The sequence below is a fragment of the Castor canadensis genome, chromosome 8, assembly GCF_047511655.1.
Source record: "Castor canadensis chromosome 8, mCasCan1.hap1v2, whole genome shotgun sequence".
Taxonomy (NCBI): Eukaryota; Metazoa; Chordata; class Mammalia; order Rodentia; family Castoridae; genus Castor; species Castor canadensis.
This window is the reverse complement of record NC_133393.1, coordinates 78,343,184-78,361,164: the sequence shown is the minus strand read 5'-3', so window position 1 is coordinate 78,361,164 and position 17,981 is coordinate 78,343,184. Positions and strand designations below refer to the sequence as shown.

At 34.2% G+C, this 17,981-nt stretch overlaps 1 protein-coding gene across 5 annotated transcripts in view; it reads right to left on the bottom strand.

Moving 5' to 3' along the window:
• Positions 1-17,981, bottom strand: part of Cntn1 (contactin 1) — a 355,859-nt gene that overhangs the window by 120,654 nt on the left and 217,224 nt on the right. For all 5 annotated transcript variants that reach the window (XM_074083135.1, XM_074083140.1, XM_074083139.1 and 2 more), the window contains 4 exons: positions 12,004-12,136; positions 8,411-8,583; positions 6,318-6,413; positions 2,125-2,331 (listed from right to left, as the gene is read on the bottom strand). In XM_074083135.1, the coding sequence (XP_073939236.1) occupies positions 2,125-2,331; positions 6,318-6,413; positions 8,411-8,583; positions 12,004-12,136 (609 nt within the window). The remainder of the gene's footprint in view (positions 1-2,124; positions 2,332-6,317; positions 6,414-8,410; positions 8,584-12,003; positions 12,137-17,981) is intronic.

Sequence of the window (17,981 nt, the reverse complement as noted above, 5' to 3'; positions counted from 1 at the left end):
GGGATTTGGTAAGAGAAGTAATATTGATCTTACCTTTGGTTTATGTAGACCTTGGCAATTTTAAAGGATGAAGCATGGAGAAGAGAAATATAGAAGACAGTCAGAGACCTAAAGGAGGCTACTTCATTAATTCAGGAAAAACACATAAAGACTAAAACTAGGGTAGAGGAATAATAGATAATAGAGTGGAAGAAACAGATACAAATTGTATTTGAGAGGCAGAATCACTGGGACTACTCCTTGGATCAATGCTTTTCACTGTACAGATCAAAGGCCCAATGACTCAGAATCTCCTGGAATGCCTATTGGACTTGCACACTCTTAAGTTACATCCCAGTTATTCTGAATGAGTATCTCTGGACTTCTAATGTTTGCTATACTTCCCAAGTGCTTCAATACTAATTAAGAGCCATGAAATTAGCTGTCATGAACATCAGAGGAAGAGAAGCGTTCATGAGTGAAAATGCTATCTTCTTTTACAATTAATAAAATGGTATTGCCAAATGAGCTGAAGAACACCAGAAAAGATAGAAGTTTTGTGAGAAGCTTGCAGGTGTGTTCTAAAGATCTGGAACTTAACATCTTTGAGACTCTTTTATGAAGTTGACTCTAAGATAGAGGTAGAATTAAAGTCGAAACACAAGGAAAATTTAGGGATATGAATTTAAAGTCATTTGCATAGGGCTACTATTGAAAATATGTAAGTAGGTAAGAACATCTAGGAAACTTTTGGAGAGTAAAATAAGAAGGAAAAGGGATCTGGTTAAAAGCTGCTGTATAAAAGTTGCCAGAGAAGCAGGCGGGAGTTGAGGAGCACAGGAAGTTAGAAGAATTGAGTGGCAGAAGAGGAAGTGTCAAGGATCTAAAATAGACTCAGGACCAAAATGTGTTTTTGGATTCAGCAGGAATTTCTTGTGATTGTCCAAGTTTGTTTGTGTTGAATACAAAAGAATATGCTGAGAGAATGATGAAGAGCAGATTTTGAAGGAAAGAAAGGAAATAAGTGATGTAGTGAAGTCTCTAATTGAATCAAATGGGATAAGACTAGAGCAACTGAAAGAATTAGTTTGAATAGGAGAAAAATATTTTTTCTACTGAGACAGGCAGTGAGAAAATAAGTAGAACCACTGAAGTACAAGTTTATTTCTGGGGGAGAGAAGGGAAGAAAATGAAGGGACTATTTCACACAATGGCTTTTTTTTTTCTACTTTGTGAAATAGGGGATGAGAGTATCTAAGAATGAGGATGGAAAAAAATGAGCCAGAAATTCAATAATATTTACCAAATACCAATTACAAGACTGTTCCCTCACAAGGAGAAAGAAAAATTGTTTCTCAGTGGCATTATAGCATTTTCTCCATTTATTTAGTGGTAGAGACAGGAATCAAACTTAAGTCTTTCTACTCTGAGCTGGTCTTTTATCAAAAGCTTGAACTCACTACTATTAATATAGCAGCAGGAATGGGATAAAGATAATGTAAAGAAAGCAAATCTATTGTAATGTGTTGAAATGCACTATAAGCATTTTTAAAAGACAGGTAGTTCAGTTAAAGCCTGGGGAAAAGACCAATCAATAAGTCAGTGATCAGCAGGGCCCTGAGGTACCAGAATACAGGGACACAGTAATTAGCATGGCACCTTATGATAACTTCTTAGAGCAGAAAAGGTCAATTTACTTATTGTTCCTTAAAATACCACAATAACCAAATTGCCTTTTCCTTTCTAATTCTGAAGTCACTATTGTTTATTTTGATCTTATTTGGTTTCTTCATGAACATACTAAGAAGTAGGAATGTCAATGAAGCAAAAAGCAGAAAGCAGTGATTCCCACTGCAACCAATGTACTGATCCTGGACAGATGGACAAGCTTTCCTCCTCATGCATGCATTTCCTGTACTACAGGCAATTAACCTGAACCCAACCACACTAGGCCAATTACATTAGAGAACTCTTCTCAACCAGAAAAGCTAGGTACAAGACCTTCTACACACTCAAAGTGCATAGCTTTTGTTTGGCCTGCTTAAAAAGAAGGCTGGTCTCCCCAGTAGCTATTTCTTCTCGGTATTATAGGTCTACCATAAGCAGATAGCCTTACAAACATAGTGTAACAAATATAATGCTTACGTTCAGGTATGGGAATGAGTGGGATAAATTTGCTGAACACACTCTTTGTAATAGAAGGGCTGGATACAAAGCAGGAATAATTGCCTTTGTCAGAAGCCTCAACATTTGCAATGTAGAGGTTGCCATTTGTCTGAGATACAAATCTTCGTTTATCCATGGTGATAAATACAGGAAATTCATTTAGAAGCCAGCGGTAGCTAAGATCATCTAGAAGAAAACATTGGCTACTAAATATTAAATTCTTCTCCAAAAGCAAAGAGAATCTATTAGAAGTTACAGTACAACAAATGTTGGAAGAAAGCCAAGACACAGTGCAAATTTCCTAATAGCTACCATGTTTTTCAAGAACGTATGCATCAAGCTAAGCAGCATACTTACTTATCTATTAGTTTATGGACTCTTAACAGTCTTACTTACATTTTATTGATAAATTAATTGAAAGTTGGAGAGATTAAATAATTTGCTTAGAATTTCAAGACCATTAAATAGAATTGAGATGTTTTTGAACCCAGGTCTAAAAACTGCCCTGCTGTATTTAATAAATAACCTCAAGATGATGTACTATACTGTGGTTTTATCTTTTTTACTTTCTCTACTCTTATTTTAAATTATAGATTTAGAAATGAGTTTATATAATCTGTTGTGATCACATTAAAAAGTAAAAACCACAGAAATGGAAAAGCATGCTGCTGGTTTTCTTAAATAGCAGGAAATGGTTACTCTTAAGCATAGTTTTTGGCTAACCACATTAGATACTTAAGTCAAAAGTTGAATTTCTATTTTAATTTGCTGCTTTTCCTGTTCCTGCCTTGATGAATACAAGTCATTCAACAAATATACAAGAATATACAAGATGAAACTATGGGTAATGCATACTTCTAGATTGCTAAAGTGATAATTTCCCTTTAAAATATCTTGATTATGTGAAGATAATGGCCACTAGAAAGACTATAATTAGAAATCTCTCTTGCTCAGGTTCAATAGGATTTTAGATGTAAAATGGTGAAAAGTAAAGATCTCATAGCATTCAGGTTTCTTTTAAGGATTAAAGTATCATGACAAACCACCATTTCACTTTAGGGAACTAAAGATGAAAAGAAACACACACACTCTGAGCTCTGTATGGTTGGGAATAAGACACTAGACATTACATTTAGATTTTCTGAGTAATTTTCTCTAACATAAAGGGTCAGGAAAGACAATGAAGATTATTGCATTATTATTATTATTATTGGTTTCAAATCTTGATTTTTTTTTATTGAAGCAGTATATGTTCATTGTTGAAAATGAAAAATATAGATAAAGTTCTAAAAGGAAGAAAAACTATCATCGTCAGCCTCTATCTCAGAGTCTTTGTTAACATAATATCTTTGTAGACATTTATATTTGTGGATAACTGAATTTTTTAATTTGTAACTTCATGCTGATTTAGGGTCATAGAAGAATTAGAATTAGGGAAATGCTTAAATTTCTGAAATCATGGCATCTTGAGTTGGACAAGAATTCTTTTCTTCAGAATGAACTCTCATGTCTTTCATCCCAACTGAAATATATAGTATGCTTTGAGAAGATTTTGGCCTTTTCTGATTCAGAAATAATTTTTCTCATCCTCAAAATTAAGAGGACAATCATTATTTTGCAGTTGTTTCTGTAGAAATGTAGATTTTAATTTTGGTTTTGATTAGACTGTTTTGTCACATCAATTCATCTTAAATTTAAGACACTTTCTTTTAAGTAATGAAAGATGGCATTTGATAAGAAATGTACATAGAGGAATAAGTTGTGATATTTGAACTTTTAAAGTATGGCACTAGTGAAAGAAGATTTTGTGGAGATGTTTGTATAAACATAAGTCTTGAACCATAAAGCAATTGGTCTCATTAATTTAATGTCCCTTGTATATTCTCTAATTGACTGATTTTATACAAACTTGAGTACCTTCAATAAGACATTAAACAAGAAAGATGTGGTTTTGCCTTAGTGTGACTTGTAACATAATCCATCTAAATTTATCTATCAAATCTAGCCTACTGATGGAGTCATTCACTTATTTGTAATATGTTTGAAACTGTACACTATCCTTACAATGAAGGTATCATTTTCAAACAGGCAAGCCAAAGCCTTGCCAGGTTAAGTGATTTGTCATAGGGAAACAAACTGATAGTTTACCCTTCCTCCCTGGGCCTCCATCTCCAAAATAATCTGTGCCATGACTACAGTGGTGGCCACTGACCTGAAAGTAGGACAATTTTGGCAATCAAGAACTAAGTCCTGCCAGGTGCCAGTGGCTCACACCTGTAATCCTAGCTACTAAGGAGGCAGAGATCAGGAGGTTCGTGGTTTGAAACCAGCCCTGGCAAATACTTCAAGAGACCAAATCTCGAAAATACCTAACACAAAAAGGGGCTGGCTGAGTTCAAGCCCTAGTTCTGCAAAAAAAAAAAAAAAAAAAGAACTAAGCTCTAACCCAGTTTTCTAAGACTCAATGGATTTTGTTTTCTACCTGTTTTCATCAGATGATAAAATCAATCATCTTTTTTTCTGCTAGCACTGTGGACAGTATTAAATAATAAATTAACATAACATTAATTTTTAGGAAGAGTAAGTACTAGCACATGTTTAAGAAATGCAGATTTTAGCAATAAATATAGACAACTTCTTCCCTTTCCCCAGGACAGTCTGGCATATTACATATTGTATATTACAGGGGAAATTTATTTTGCCCACTTGCAGTATATTTAGCTAGTTTCACTGTATTAGTTTGTATCACTTCACTAATCTTGCTAGATAATACATCTTTCTCCTAGAAATAAAATTGAAGTACTTCAGTGTGCCCTGGAGGAATATGCTGCAACTTTATAAAAGATTTTTATGTCTTTAAAAAAAATTAGCCTTGACAGAATGGAATTTGCATACACCTATAAAATCAGCATAGCTTTGGATCAGTGTTTTGATATGGTAAACTACATTAGACATGTTTAGAAATTGATTTATTCACAATGGAAGTGAATAGATTCCCTACCTTGCTCTCCTACTCTTGTGTAATGATACTCACTCACAATCATGTTCAACATACAGGAAGTTATTTTTCCTAAGCGTATTCCTACTTATGAAATTTTAAATTCATGTATGTGTCTATTATTAGGTATTTTATATTTTGTTAACAGTGTCCACCCTCCAAATGATAGGCTTTTCCCTTTCCATTCTCTCTCTCTCTCAGTATACAAGGATATACTTTATATTTTGTGGGATGTAGTAAGTCAATTTTTAACAGTTATTTTCAGTTGAAATACATATGTGTCTGATGTATTTCATATCAAATAATTTATAACAGTCTGTTAAGTTCCATATCTCTATGGAGATATTAATGTAAAATTTATGAAATAAAGAGTAAAAACATTTTTATTGTGAAAAGTGTATGGCAAAATTTAATAAATAAGATGAGTAAAAAATAAGTCTATGAAGCATTTGCTTTTTAACTAGCATTTTGTGGAGTTTATTCTAGCTGCATCAAATTGAGGAAACATGTGTTCAAAGTTGATCTCATAACAGAAGACACTCAATTTTGTCCCCTCCACCTTTTTATTGCTTGTGTTTTTCTTTGTTTTCTTGAAGAGTTAGGGATTAAACCAGGGCCTTTTATATGCTATAGTGCATACTCTACCACTGTGCTACATTTCCAGCCCAGTTTTTCTCCCTTTTTAAAATTGGTTGATGATGATTATTCTTTCAGATTACTGCTCCTACAGAGATTAATAATAATTTGTTAAGGCTTTATTCCTTTCCAGTATTTTAGTTACTATTCACAATATATTGTAGAGGTTAAGTTATTAAGAAAATGATCAGAACTGTTCCATTTCAGGCAATCTACCAATTTTTAGAAAAGCTATCATAATTTCTTATATGTAATAGGAACTTTAATGATGGTATAAACTAACATACACATTGTTTATAAACTGAAATGATCAGAGATTCTTAGGATTAGGTCCAAGAAATGAGCCAACAAAGTGTCTGCATCCACTAGTAAGTGAAGCATTTCAAACTTCTGCAAATATTGAATCTCATTTAATTAATGATGAGCCATGATCATTAGACTAATTACATAATTAATAATGTACCAGTATTATTAGACAAGTAGAAACGCGCCCATTTCATTTCATACATGTTTTTAGTCACAGAGAAACTAAGTTTACCTGGAAAATGGTATGGAGGGTCACAGAGAAGCACCATCCCTTTCCCTTCTTTCACTCTGACCTCAGGACGTTCTTCAGGTGGGAAAGGATCAAGATCTACTCATGATAGAATAAAAAGGAAAATGTAATTTTACCTTTTAGTCATGAACTCACTTTTGAGATACAGCACCTCTCAGTTGGTTTGGGGAGACCCATGCAAGTCAACTTGTTTTTTACAGCAGTATTTGGATTTAAGTTCTGTCATGAGCTCAAAGCTTACAAATGTGGGTAGCTGCCTGCATAAGAATTCTAGCTATCCCAAAGACTACAAATCTCCTAAAAACTTGATTTAGGGAGAATCTCAGTAAGGAATATAATGTGTTCAGGAAAACCCAGTGGTCGACCTAAGAAAGTAAGTAAAGAAGAATGGACTCATTGGAAGAAAGCATCAGTTCCCTCCCTGAGGGAGTACTTAGATGCCAGCAAGAAATGAGTAAAAAGCGGGGGTCCCAGTTAGAAAACATGGAAGTGATCAGCCATTCCCTCCTTTTAAAATTCTGGTTGGTCTCAGTTCTAATTTCTTTTATTCATTCATCTATATTTGGAACTTACATTTTGCTTCATTCCTGGATCTGGGACTACTTTGATTCTTCACTTGTTTTACTTACACTCATTCTGTTTCATTCCTGACTTGCCACTTCTTCCTTATTTGTGATCCATATCCAGATTATAATACCAGTCTTTACTTTCCCCAATGTAATGTATATTTCTGAAAAATCCCTTTATTCTAAGTGTTATCTTTTTGCAGAGGAGCTTTCAAGTTGACCTCTCTAGCCTTGCTGTCTCACTTGACTACCATCCTCATCTGTAACTGCTTACTTGACATTTCAACTTCAGGTTGCCATACATTCTGAATTTGGAACAATCATGTAGATACCTCCTCCACCCTTGAAACTGGTTTTCTTGCTCCCATCCCATTTGAAAAAAAAGATATTTAAAGTCTTCTTTCCTTCAGTGAAATGCAAATTGTTCATTCTTTCTTTGAGGTTGGTGTACTTGACTTACATTCCACTTTCACTACACTCATTTAATCTTACTATTCTTGGCCTTGTCTCACTCCTTCTTGGTGACCTCTAGAATTTCTTAAAACATCATTTTCATCCTATAATCCATGCTGCCAAAGATATGAATACTGACTTACAAATCATAAATTAGCAATCAGTCATCTGGTCTAACTTGTCTCACAATGTACAACATTCTTTTATCAGACCTCTAATTTTTAGCCTAGAACAGTATTTCTCAAAAAGTTTTTTTTTTAATTTTGCCTCCTAAAAGGGAAAATTTTCATTTAATTTAAATTTAATATAAATAAATTTATAAAAATATAATTAAACTTATTCCTATGAAGACAAGTTAAATATTGAAGAATAAGGTATTATGAGATAGAGTTGGGCTTTAGAGAGCCACAAATCATCATGTTGTAATATCTAAAATGTTTTCTTCCCCTAATACCCAATTTTCACTTTTGTGGAGTTGCTATTGTCCCCTTTGGAAGTACTAGAGTATAACTTCCATTGATTCCAGTTTTTAGAGTCATTCAAGATCCCCCCAGAACATAGTCTTCATTTATTATCCAAGTGTGTAACACTTTGTTCACCACATAAAGCCCAAACATCTTGAAAGACCCATATTTATTGTGCCTTCTCACTGTCCTTTCTTGATTTCTCTACTTACTGAACTATTAAGGTAGCACTTATTGATATCTATCTTACAGGTCACAGCAGAATTCCTGAATTTTAATTTAAAATCTTCATGTGCATATGACTTATCTCACCACCACCAACGTGCCAACTGGGGAGGGGTAAGGAATGTGTCGTCCTTAACAACTCATACAAGAAGCGTTCAGTACTTTTGTTGGAATGGGGAGGCAGAATGGTCCATTTTTCACTGAGAGACTCTAACATGAAAATTTTAATACAAGAACAAAGCCAAAAGAGTTGACTGTTACAGAATGAGCCCCCCAGGTTATATAGACTTTATCAATAATTAAAATATACCTAATTTTCCCTTTACCAAAATAAACTTTCCCCTTAAAAAAAGTTGCACTTGCTTACATCCAAAGCTCAGGATTGCTTCAGTGCTTCTGACCATCCCATAGTTGTTCGATGCCAAACAGTAGTATGTTCCAGCATCTTTCTGCTTGTCGGGGTTGTTGATAACAAGGTTTCCTCCCACCATACTGTATCGATCACTTGTCAGGTCAACATCCCCGTTATTCATTCTCCATCTGTGTGAAAAAGATATAAAGGATATCAAAAGTTATGAGGCCTGGAAACTTTACTAGGCTGACATCATTCTTAAATAATTTGAATACAGCTCCACATGAAGTATGATGATTAAGTATGTGACAAACGTGGTATTTCTTCATACCTTATAATCTCAATATTCTGAATCATGATTTATAGTTTAACTATGGTGTATAAAGGCAAATGTCAAACTGAATGACACATCTCCTCTTTTTTTAAATGAAGCATCCTAAATAACAAATAGCTTCATATATATCTATATACCTTGTGTAAAACATTAAAAGCATACACTTAGCAGAAATAGAATATAAACTGTCAATATCTGATTGTAAACAGCAAAGTAATTTTTAAATAAAAATAGTAGAAATCAGGGTTCTATTCAGTAATTGGCATAATCTGACCACTAGAGGGCCATCACACAGTTTGAAAAAAAAAAAACTTGGTTGCGTCTTTTGACTCCAAATCACAAATAAAAGAAAAGGAGAAATGACCCAAACATTGTATGCACATGTGAATAAAATAAAAAATAAAAAAAGACAAATAAAAGAAAAGCCATATTTTCTTCAGCTTAGAGTTAATGATCACTGGTGCTTTTTCACATTATTTAGGTATGATTTTCGATGATGGGATCCCTCTACACACAACACATAATCTTGTATATAACAATGTAGGTGAAGCATGTTGCAGATAATTGCACCAGTAACTGACAGGGATTGTGTTATAAATACACTGACTGGAAGCAGGGATCTGGCTTTCTTGGTGAGACGATGAGAGGAATGTATGAAGAAAATGGTGAGACGAGAGGAATGTATGAAGAAAATAGTTTTCAGTTAAGATGAAAACCTGCATAATTTTACAGCCACTCTGTGCCAGGGTTTCTCTTTCAGGGTACCATGTCAACAGGAATGTCATAAAACAAGAATTCTGGTGAAGTAGCTCAAGTAGTAGTAACCTATGCCTACATTGCTCACTGCCAGGCACATTGCTGATTAGGGTAGAAATGATGCAAAAAATGCCTCATGATTTTATAATATCTTTTATAAATTAAAGTTACTAGAAACATTTTTAGTCATAATCTTTACAGTATAGGAGGTAATTTTAAAAGCAATCATACAATACCATGCATTTGCACTCCAACCCAGTAAATAACTCCTCCCCTTTCCTCAAGCTGACAGCTATATTGTCCTGCCTGAACAATCAGTGCACAGTTTTTAGATTTGTCAAGTCAATAGGTTTAGTTGGACAACTCCAATTGTTAGTGGTTTTTTTCTCTCTCTATTTTATTGTCTCCAAATTTGTGTTTACTGCCTTAACCTCCTTTCTACAGATCAGGTCCTGCTTACAGTACAGCAATTAAGTTTCAATGTTTGGGTAAATAACCTGTCTTTTTCAGAAACATACACTATTGTTGTAATCCCTTTTGCATTTAAATACAGTTTTTATTGTAGTGCTTATTTCTTGGAGGTGGAGGTAAAATAATGGAAGCCTCAAAGTGATCCTGTTGTACCTCTCACCTCTCAGGGTGTTTCCATGAATAACACATTAGCACAGAGCATGCTACAAATATAAAACTAATGTGTGAGTGACAAATTGCATGATTACTAAGGTTAATATGACTTGCTATGATTATTAAGTAAATTTAAAACTTTGAGTCTTCTTTTTCATCAGACTAGCTAATTTTCTCCCTTCCTCCCTCTTTTCTTCCTTCCTTTGTTCCTTCCTTCTCTTTTACTCTTTAATGTAACTTAATCTTTTGCTATCAAGTGCAGGCTGTCTTCATAACAGGATTGAACATCTACTTGGTCTTTGTAGCTCTCTATATTAATGTATGGATACCTAGGCCAACTCAACCTGGGGAGTTCAGTGTTACTGCAACCTGTGGTAGAGAGTCAATGACATACTTCCCTTGCAGTTTCATCTATTGTCTCTGCCAGGTGGGGAGTATGCAGCAAGGATAGCCCTGCTCATGGTGTGTTTCTAGAACAATGTCTGAGAACAGCCTCTGCTGTTTGGTTGCCTCCACTCCATTCCATTAGTGGAGACTGATGGGCTCAGGTTCCTAGAAGGAATGTCAAGGACAGAGTGTCCCAGAATATGCACATCACTGAAGGAGCTTTTGAGATGCTATCAGTCTTCCTAGATAGATAAATACAGCAAAGATTATATGCTGCTTTGAAAGTTACAATGCCTGTATTTTAGTCCTGGATCTGTGATCTGCTTACTTAGGCTTCAGCCTCCTCTCCTGTACAACCATCTTGGGTTAGATAGCATAGGTTTCAATTACACATGTCTTAAGGGTAGAAATAAGTCTAGCCCATTGTATATTTTTAGAATAAATGCATTATTTCTCATTTATATTACACTACCATGCATGAAATTGAAACAATAAAAATAATTTCAAAGGGATGGTGATTTTGTATATAAATGCATATATTATCTTAAGAATAATTTTTAATTATAGCCAGAGGCAAGGGAAAATGAATGCAATTGAATTAAAGGGGGGTAAGAGAATATTCTCTTTGACAATAAATTCTTATGAAAACAGAATGTTATTATTCTATCCAGGAAAAAAAATCTACATTTAAAATCAAGCTTATTGAGTGACAACCTTCAATTAAGTCAGGTGACATTAACCCAATAAAGCCTCCAATTTCCCCATCAATCACTTGCTTTTTCTCCATGGAATCACTGCACAAGTGAAATACAAAGCCATTGACATTTGGTTATGTTTTGAATCTTATTATTTGCATCAGACTAGACACTGTGATATATTTTTCTGAAATATCTGAAGCAAGAAAACCCATTGTTACTTTTTATAAAGTTATTTTTGATAGCATAAATATGGAACCCAGAAAAAATAGAGACATGTTTATATAGATTGTTCAATAGGTGGAGAAATTTATTGTATTATCTGGCGTATAGATTTGAGACTATTGAAAAAAGATAATGCTTTCTGGAATTATCTATGCAAGCTTTATAAATGTAGTTAAGACAGAAATATCATCCATCATTTGTAGGTACTAGTTATTCAGGACAATGTATGAAAAACATTTTAACCTCAAATGTATGTATTTAAATTATGCATGCTTTTCCTATAGCCTTTTTCATGCTCAAAAGCATCATCTCCATTAAGTAAATTTTAAGTGGATGATGTCAAAACTCACTGGCATTATCTGTGCATGAAATAGTAAGTGAATTATCTGCATTTATTTAAGAAAAGGTAACGAATGCATTTGTGTATCAGTGTTTTCAATAGCATGTATGACACATTTATGTTTGTGTGCATGGACTTAGCAGAAAGCTTAGTGTTGCAGCTTTTTCTATAGGTACAGAGCCATGGATGCTGATTTGCACTCTTCAGTTCCACTCTCCATTCTGAAAAGGGCAGTGAGGTACATTACTTGTAAATTGGGAAAGGGCTGGCCCGGGCTCTACAGTTTAGGGAAACTTTTCCTTCCAGTGATTCTTCTGGATAAATGGTATTGATTGGTTGCTCTTCAAAAATTGGTCCAAATCCTTTGTCTTCCTCAGACACTGCAAGAAAAAGAAAATTATTGTACATTGTGCTATATTAAGGCAGAGAAAACTTGGATACATTGAAAGTCATTTTGATAATAATAACAGTAATATGAGTGAGTGTAAAAAGGGGACTGTCTGGTGGGCGTCAGTGAAAGGGGAAGGAAAGGAGAGGCTTCTGGGGTGAAGAGGGTTGAAGTATGATATATAACATACATATATACATACCTATATACATGAGGGTAGCATAATGAAGCTCCCTAAATATTTTTAGAAAAGGGTGGAAGGAGATAGGGAGGTTAAGGAATATATAATAATGGGGGGTAAAAACTTATTCAAAGTACACTGTGCATATCTAGGATAGTTTCATGATGAATCCACCTGTACTATTAAGATATGCTAATAAAGAATAGTTAAAAAATAGAAAAGTTGCTTTTAAAAAGTCAGAAACACAGAATGTCCATTTTAATTTGAAACAAAATTATTACCTCCACAATCCTGATGAAAACAAGTCAGCTTTTCATTCAAAACTTTGTACACATACAGTTTTTGTTTGTTTGGTTTTTGTTGTTGTTGTTGTTTGGCATTACAAGGGTTTGAACTCAGGGCCTCACATTTGCTAGGCAGGCACTCTACTATTTGAGCCATAGTACCAGTACTCATTCAAAACTCTTTTCTGCCTATCTCTCATTTCCCTGCATTGTTCTGCTTAACTACTTATAACTCCTCAAACAAGCCATGTTCTCATGTCTGGACTTTTGCATAGACTTTTTGTCTTTCTAGAATTATCACTCTATTTTTCTCTTTCTATCAAAATTTGTATGGTCCTTTATGGCCTAGTCATAGAGTTAGTTCCTTCAAGAAGCCATCTCTCACCCTTTCTGGCTCTAGCTGATTCTCTTGTGTTCCAAAACTCCCTGTACAAGTGTGGTAAGTACCACACTTGTTTTGATTCTTGATCAAAACTTTCTGTCAGACTAGATTGTCAGTGCTTGGGATCAGGTAGCTCTTTATCTCTATACACCAGTGTCCTAGCTAGCTGTCTAGCTATCTGGACCACCTAAGTGCTTAAAGATTTTGTAATAAGAGAATGAATAAATGAATGAATTTCTAGAAGGTCTAGGGAAATTTTCTTTTTCCTAGCTCCGTTCTTGTTTATTGTTTTCCTAAATGTGGAATCAGTGCTTGTACTCAGCACAATCTAGAAAAACTTATAAACAGATTCATGGGTATCAGGTGTGATGAACTTGTTTTTAATTGCCACAAACACCCACACCCATGTGGGAAAGCAGTTGTCCTGTAGTCTCTCCTCTCTGGAAGGAAGAGTGAATTTGCACAGCAGGCTGAAGAGAAAGGAATGATTCACATCACCAGTGTGGTGGCATTCATGGAGCACAGCTAAGAGCCATATGTTCCAAATGAATTAATAATGATCTGTGGCTAGAAAGGAGGAATATTCTTACATGAGGCACTGGGATGTCTCTGATAAATCAAAGCCATGGTTCACTCTTCCAGTTTATTTTTTAACAGAGGGTTAAAGGCAAAATAGCACAGACTTTTTATCTTCTCTAACATTAAACATGAACATGAGCTCTCTGTTCCAGCATCCCTTACACACAGTTCCATAATGTCATTTAAATCTTGCCTCATTCCCATTTATTAATGTGCTTTTGAACAAATTATTTTATCTCTCCAAGCTTCAAATGAGGATAATAAAATCTGTCCCATAAGGTTATTGTCAGGGTTATTTTGAGATAACACATAGAAGACAGTTGTGTATCTGGCTTACATAATTAGTAATCAATAAATGTTGATTTTGTAGACATTTCATGAATTTATCAATACTTTTCAAAGTTTATATATGTATATATATTCTTATATATATAATTTCCAGAAGCCAATTTGCATATTGCTCTCACACTTAACAGTGGTGATATTATTAGCATTGTGCTGCTATTTTGGACACATGGTACATCCTTCTTGTGCACAGAGATGATGAATAAAGTCCATAAGCTAGCTTTTCCTACTATGAACATTAATTTTTCTGAATGTTTCAAAGGGAGTGTCTTCATGTTTAGATGGAATTCTGAAATTGCCATTTGGAAGTTTATAGGTATCAATCATATTTCATAAAATCCATGCCATTTTGGGTAGCAGATTAAATGCTCAGGGAACTTAGACTTTAGCTCCAGCAGTTCACTAGTTGTTGTTCGGTTACAAGCCACTTGTACTACATGTCTTCTATATTTATAAAGGAAAGAATAGGGGCATATGTCCTAAGAACTCCGTAGGCCAACCATAACCATAAGTGAGATCATAAACACAAGATATTCACAGAAGCTTCTGCTAATGATTTTGACTCTTGATTTTGGCTACCTTTAGTTCTCCATATACTGCTTGAGGCAGGGAAAACCAGAAATGTATATAACACTTTCTGCTTCACTTCGAATAATCTTGATGATGGTACCTGCTATTTTCTGATCTTTCAGGATGTAACAGCACACCAGAGAAAAATGAGAAAGGAATTCAAATTCCTGTGACTTGAGGCTTTCATTTTGCACATAAAGGCCTATATTTTCTGATGTCTAAAAGAAATGACCTTGTACTTCAGTACGATAAAAGTCATAGGCTATTTTTCTTCCCACTTGGACAACTTCATAAGGGCTTCCTTGAGTCTCTCCCAATTGCACAGCTTTTCTGACTGGAGCAATTTAGTAACACCTGGCAATTTGGAGATCCTGCTGTTCATCCCAATACATATAAAAATGTTCAAAAAGTGAAGCAGAGAAGAGTATTTTTATTGGTATATTTAGGTTCTCTTCTTGAAGGTAAGGTGAATTCTATTTCCACTCTACCCCCGAATAAATAATAGTTTTAGTGTGAGCTATTTTAAATAATTAAATAAAAGCTGTAGTACATAAATATCAAAATCTAAAAAAATGTTGTTTAGGGGAGTATAAATCTCATAAATATATTTTAGCTACTCATATTTATGTGGCAAGCATGGTGATGATATTATTATTATTACTATTATTACCAATAGGCCACATCATTAAATTTAAAAAGAATTGGACATGTGACACAGCGATGTGCATGGAGAGGCTAGGAGACCACGAATCTGCCCTGGATAGTCTTCTTGTTCCCACTCCTTACCAGCCATGCTACCATAAGATTTCAGATGGTCACCCTGGAGGCAACAATGGGATGAACTATAGATAGTATTATTCTTAGTTTAGTTAATGACTTGATTCTGCAAAGAGTTTTTAGACACAAGCTTAAAACATAATTCATGAAAGAAAAAGATGAATAAATTGGATTTTATTAAAATAAAAATCTTCTGTTCTGTGAGACACTGTTAAGGAATCTCAGGTCTTTCAGGGTTTCCTTTGGACCTTCTCCAACTTACATTCCACAAGCAACAGATTGGTGAAATTGTTAATTAACTGAATATCTGTCTCATTTAATAACAGAGAACTCATCTCACATGTGCACTATTGCCTTAGCTAAAGCTTCACTGTGTGATTGTATTTCTGAGGCAAAAAAAAAAAAAATACTAGTTAATTCTGGCCTGTGTAGCATCAACTTCCTTACTGGCTTCTGGTAGAGAGGGTCATAATCTAGACTTATCAATTTAATTTTTATTTTTTTAGCTGCCTTGAAAGAATTACCTATATCATTTTGAAGTAAGGTGAATGGTGTTTATAAAATATCATCTTCATTTTATTACTTAAATTAATGTGGTGCTTTCAAATACACTAATTACAGATTGATTCACACAAGATATATCTGTATAGGGATTAATTAGGTTTTCATATTTTAATTGAATGAATTGAATTGAATGAATTTTAGTTGAATAAATCGTCTTTTGTGATTTTTTTTTGGAAATTTTATTTTATTTATTTATTTATTTTATTATTCATATGTGCATACAAGGCTTGGGTCATTTCTCCCCCCTGCCCCCACCCCCTCCCTTACCTTCCACTCCACCCTTTCCCTCTCCCCCCACCCCTCAATACCCAGCAGAAACTATTTTGCCCTTATTTCTAATTTTGTTGTAGAGAGAGTATAAGCCATAACAGGAAGGAACAAGGGTTTTTGCTGGTTGAGATAAGGATAGCTATACAAGGAGTTGACTCACATTAATTTCCTGTGCATGTGTGTTACCTTCTAGGTTAACTCTTTTTGATCTACCCTTTTCTCTAGTTCCTGGTCCCCTTTTCCTATTGGCATCAGTTGCTTTTAAGGTATCTGCTTTAGTTTCTCTGTGTTAAGGGCAACAAATGCCCTTAACGCAGAATAGTCTTTTGTGATTAAAGCAAAGGATTTTGAGATAAAAACAGGATATATTTTTAAAAGTTTCTTTATATTGGTTATAAATTTTTTACATAAGCTCATTTTTTATAGAAACAATATCAACAACAGAAATATCCATTAGAAATAATGGAATATTGCATATTCATAGGTTATATATATATGAGGGATAGGCAATCCCTCATATACATATATATATGTTTATGTAAGGCTTAAACAATTTTCGGGTGTATTTTTATAGTTCAAACTAGAAAATATTAGTGCTGCAGGGTATTTTTCTTCCCAATGACATTATTTTTGCACATATTTTCCAATACTCTATTTGCATCTGTCCTGAATAGAAACAATGAAACCTGGTAGTGATAAAAATATGAAACTAAATAATTAAGATATTTCCCTTTGCTCATTCCCTAGATTAAATATCAGGGTAGGACTCACTTCTTATGACATTAGTGTTTCTAGTAAATACTGATATTGTTTTATTTTCTAAATTTTTCCAGCCTGAATAAAATAATGGATTCCATTTGGTGGTTTATCACACACCCCATATATTTTTAGTTGGAGAATATATATGGATCTTTGAAAGGTAAATTGCCCCCAAACAATCATTTCTTTATGTGCAGCATGAATCTCTACATATGGACCCCATTACCCACATGAGGCATTACCTGAGCTCACTGCCCTGTTAACTCAGCAAGAGTGCTCAGCTCCAGTGATAAAAACTTTCCAGGCTAACACAACACCAGGCTCCATAAAGCCTCCATGAACATAGCCATTATACTCGGCCTACAGAAAATAGTGCCATCTATTGTTTTTTTCTACAGCCATGGAAAGGCTTAGATGACAATTTTTGATGCTTTGGAAGGCACAAGAAACAAGAAACAGGGATTGTGTTTAAAAAAGAAGATTATTTTTAAAATGCAGTCCCCTTTTCTATTTCTCTTGAAAAGGGGTACAAAGCTAGAGATCACCTCTTAAACTAACTGAATATTCAACCGTTCATACCACTTTTTCCATTGATCTGTTTGAATGTAAACTCACTTATTTTCTAGCATACAACGTGACTGTTGTTAATCTATTACAGAAATAAGTACATTTCTTAAATGTAATGAAAAGATTAATAAGAAAGATAGAATAACCCATGCATAGTTGCAATAAAATTTATAAATGTGAACAACAGGCAAACATTTCTTCAGTACAGTTTTCGGTTTTAAAATTAATGTGATTTAAACTGGGATTGTTTTCCCTCTCATTACATGGACATGGTCCATGGTATTCTTGTGATTTAATTTTATTTCTGGAAATTGAAAGTAAAATTATAACTTATGCTTGGGAGTTATTTTTATTCATTTTTCTATACATATTGCAACAAATTCCATTTCTCATTCTGAAATATGTCACTACAAGCTGTTAGTTACTAAACATAATTTTGCATAAGTATATTTTAAGAAAGATCTCTGGAAAAACCTATTTGAGAAAAACAATGCCTTCAAATTTTGAAGAATCAAATATTGGAATTTTTACTATATTTACAATATTACAGTTATTATGG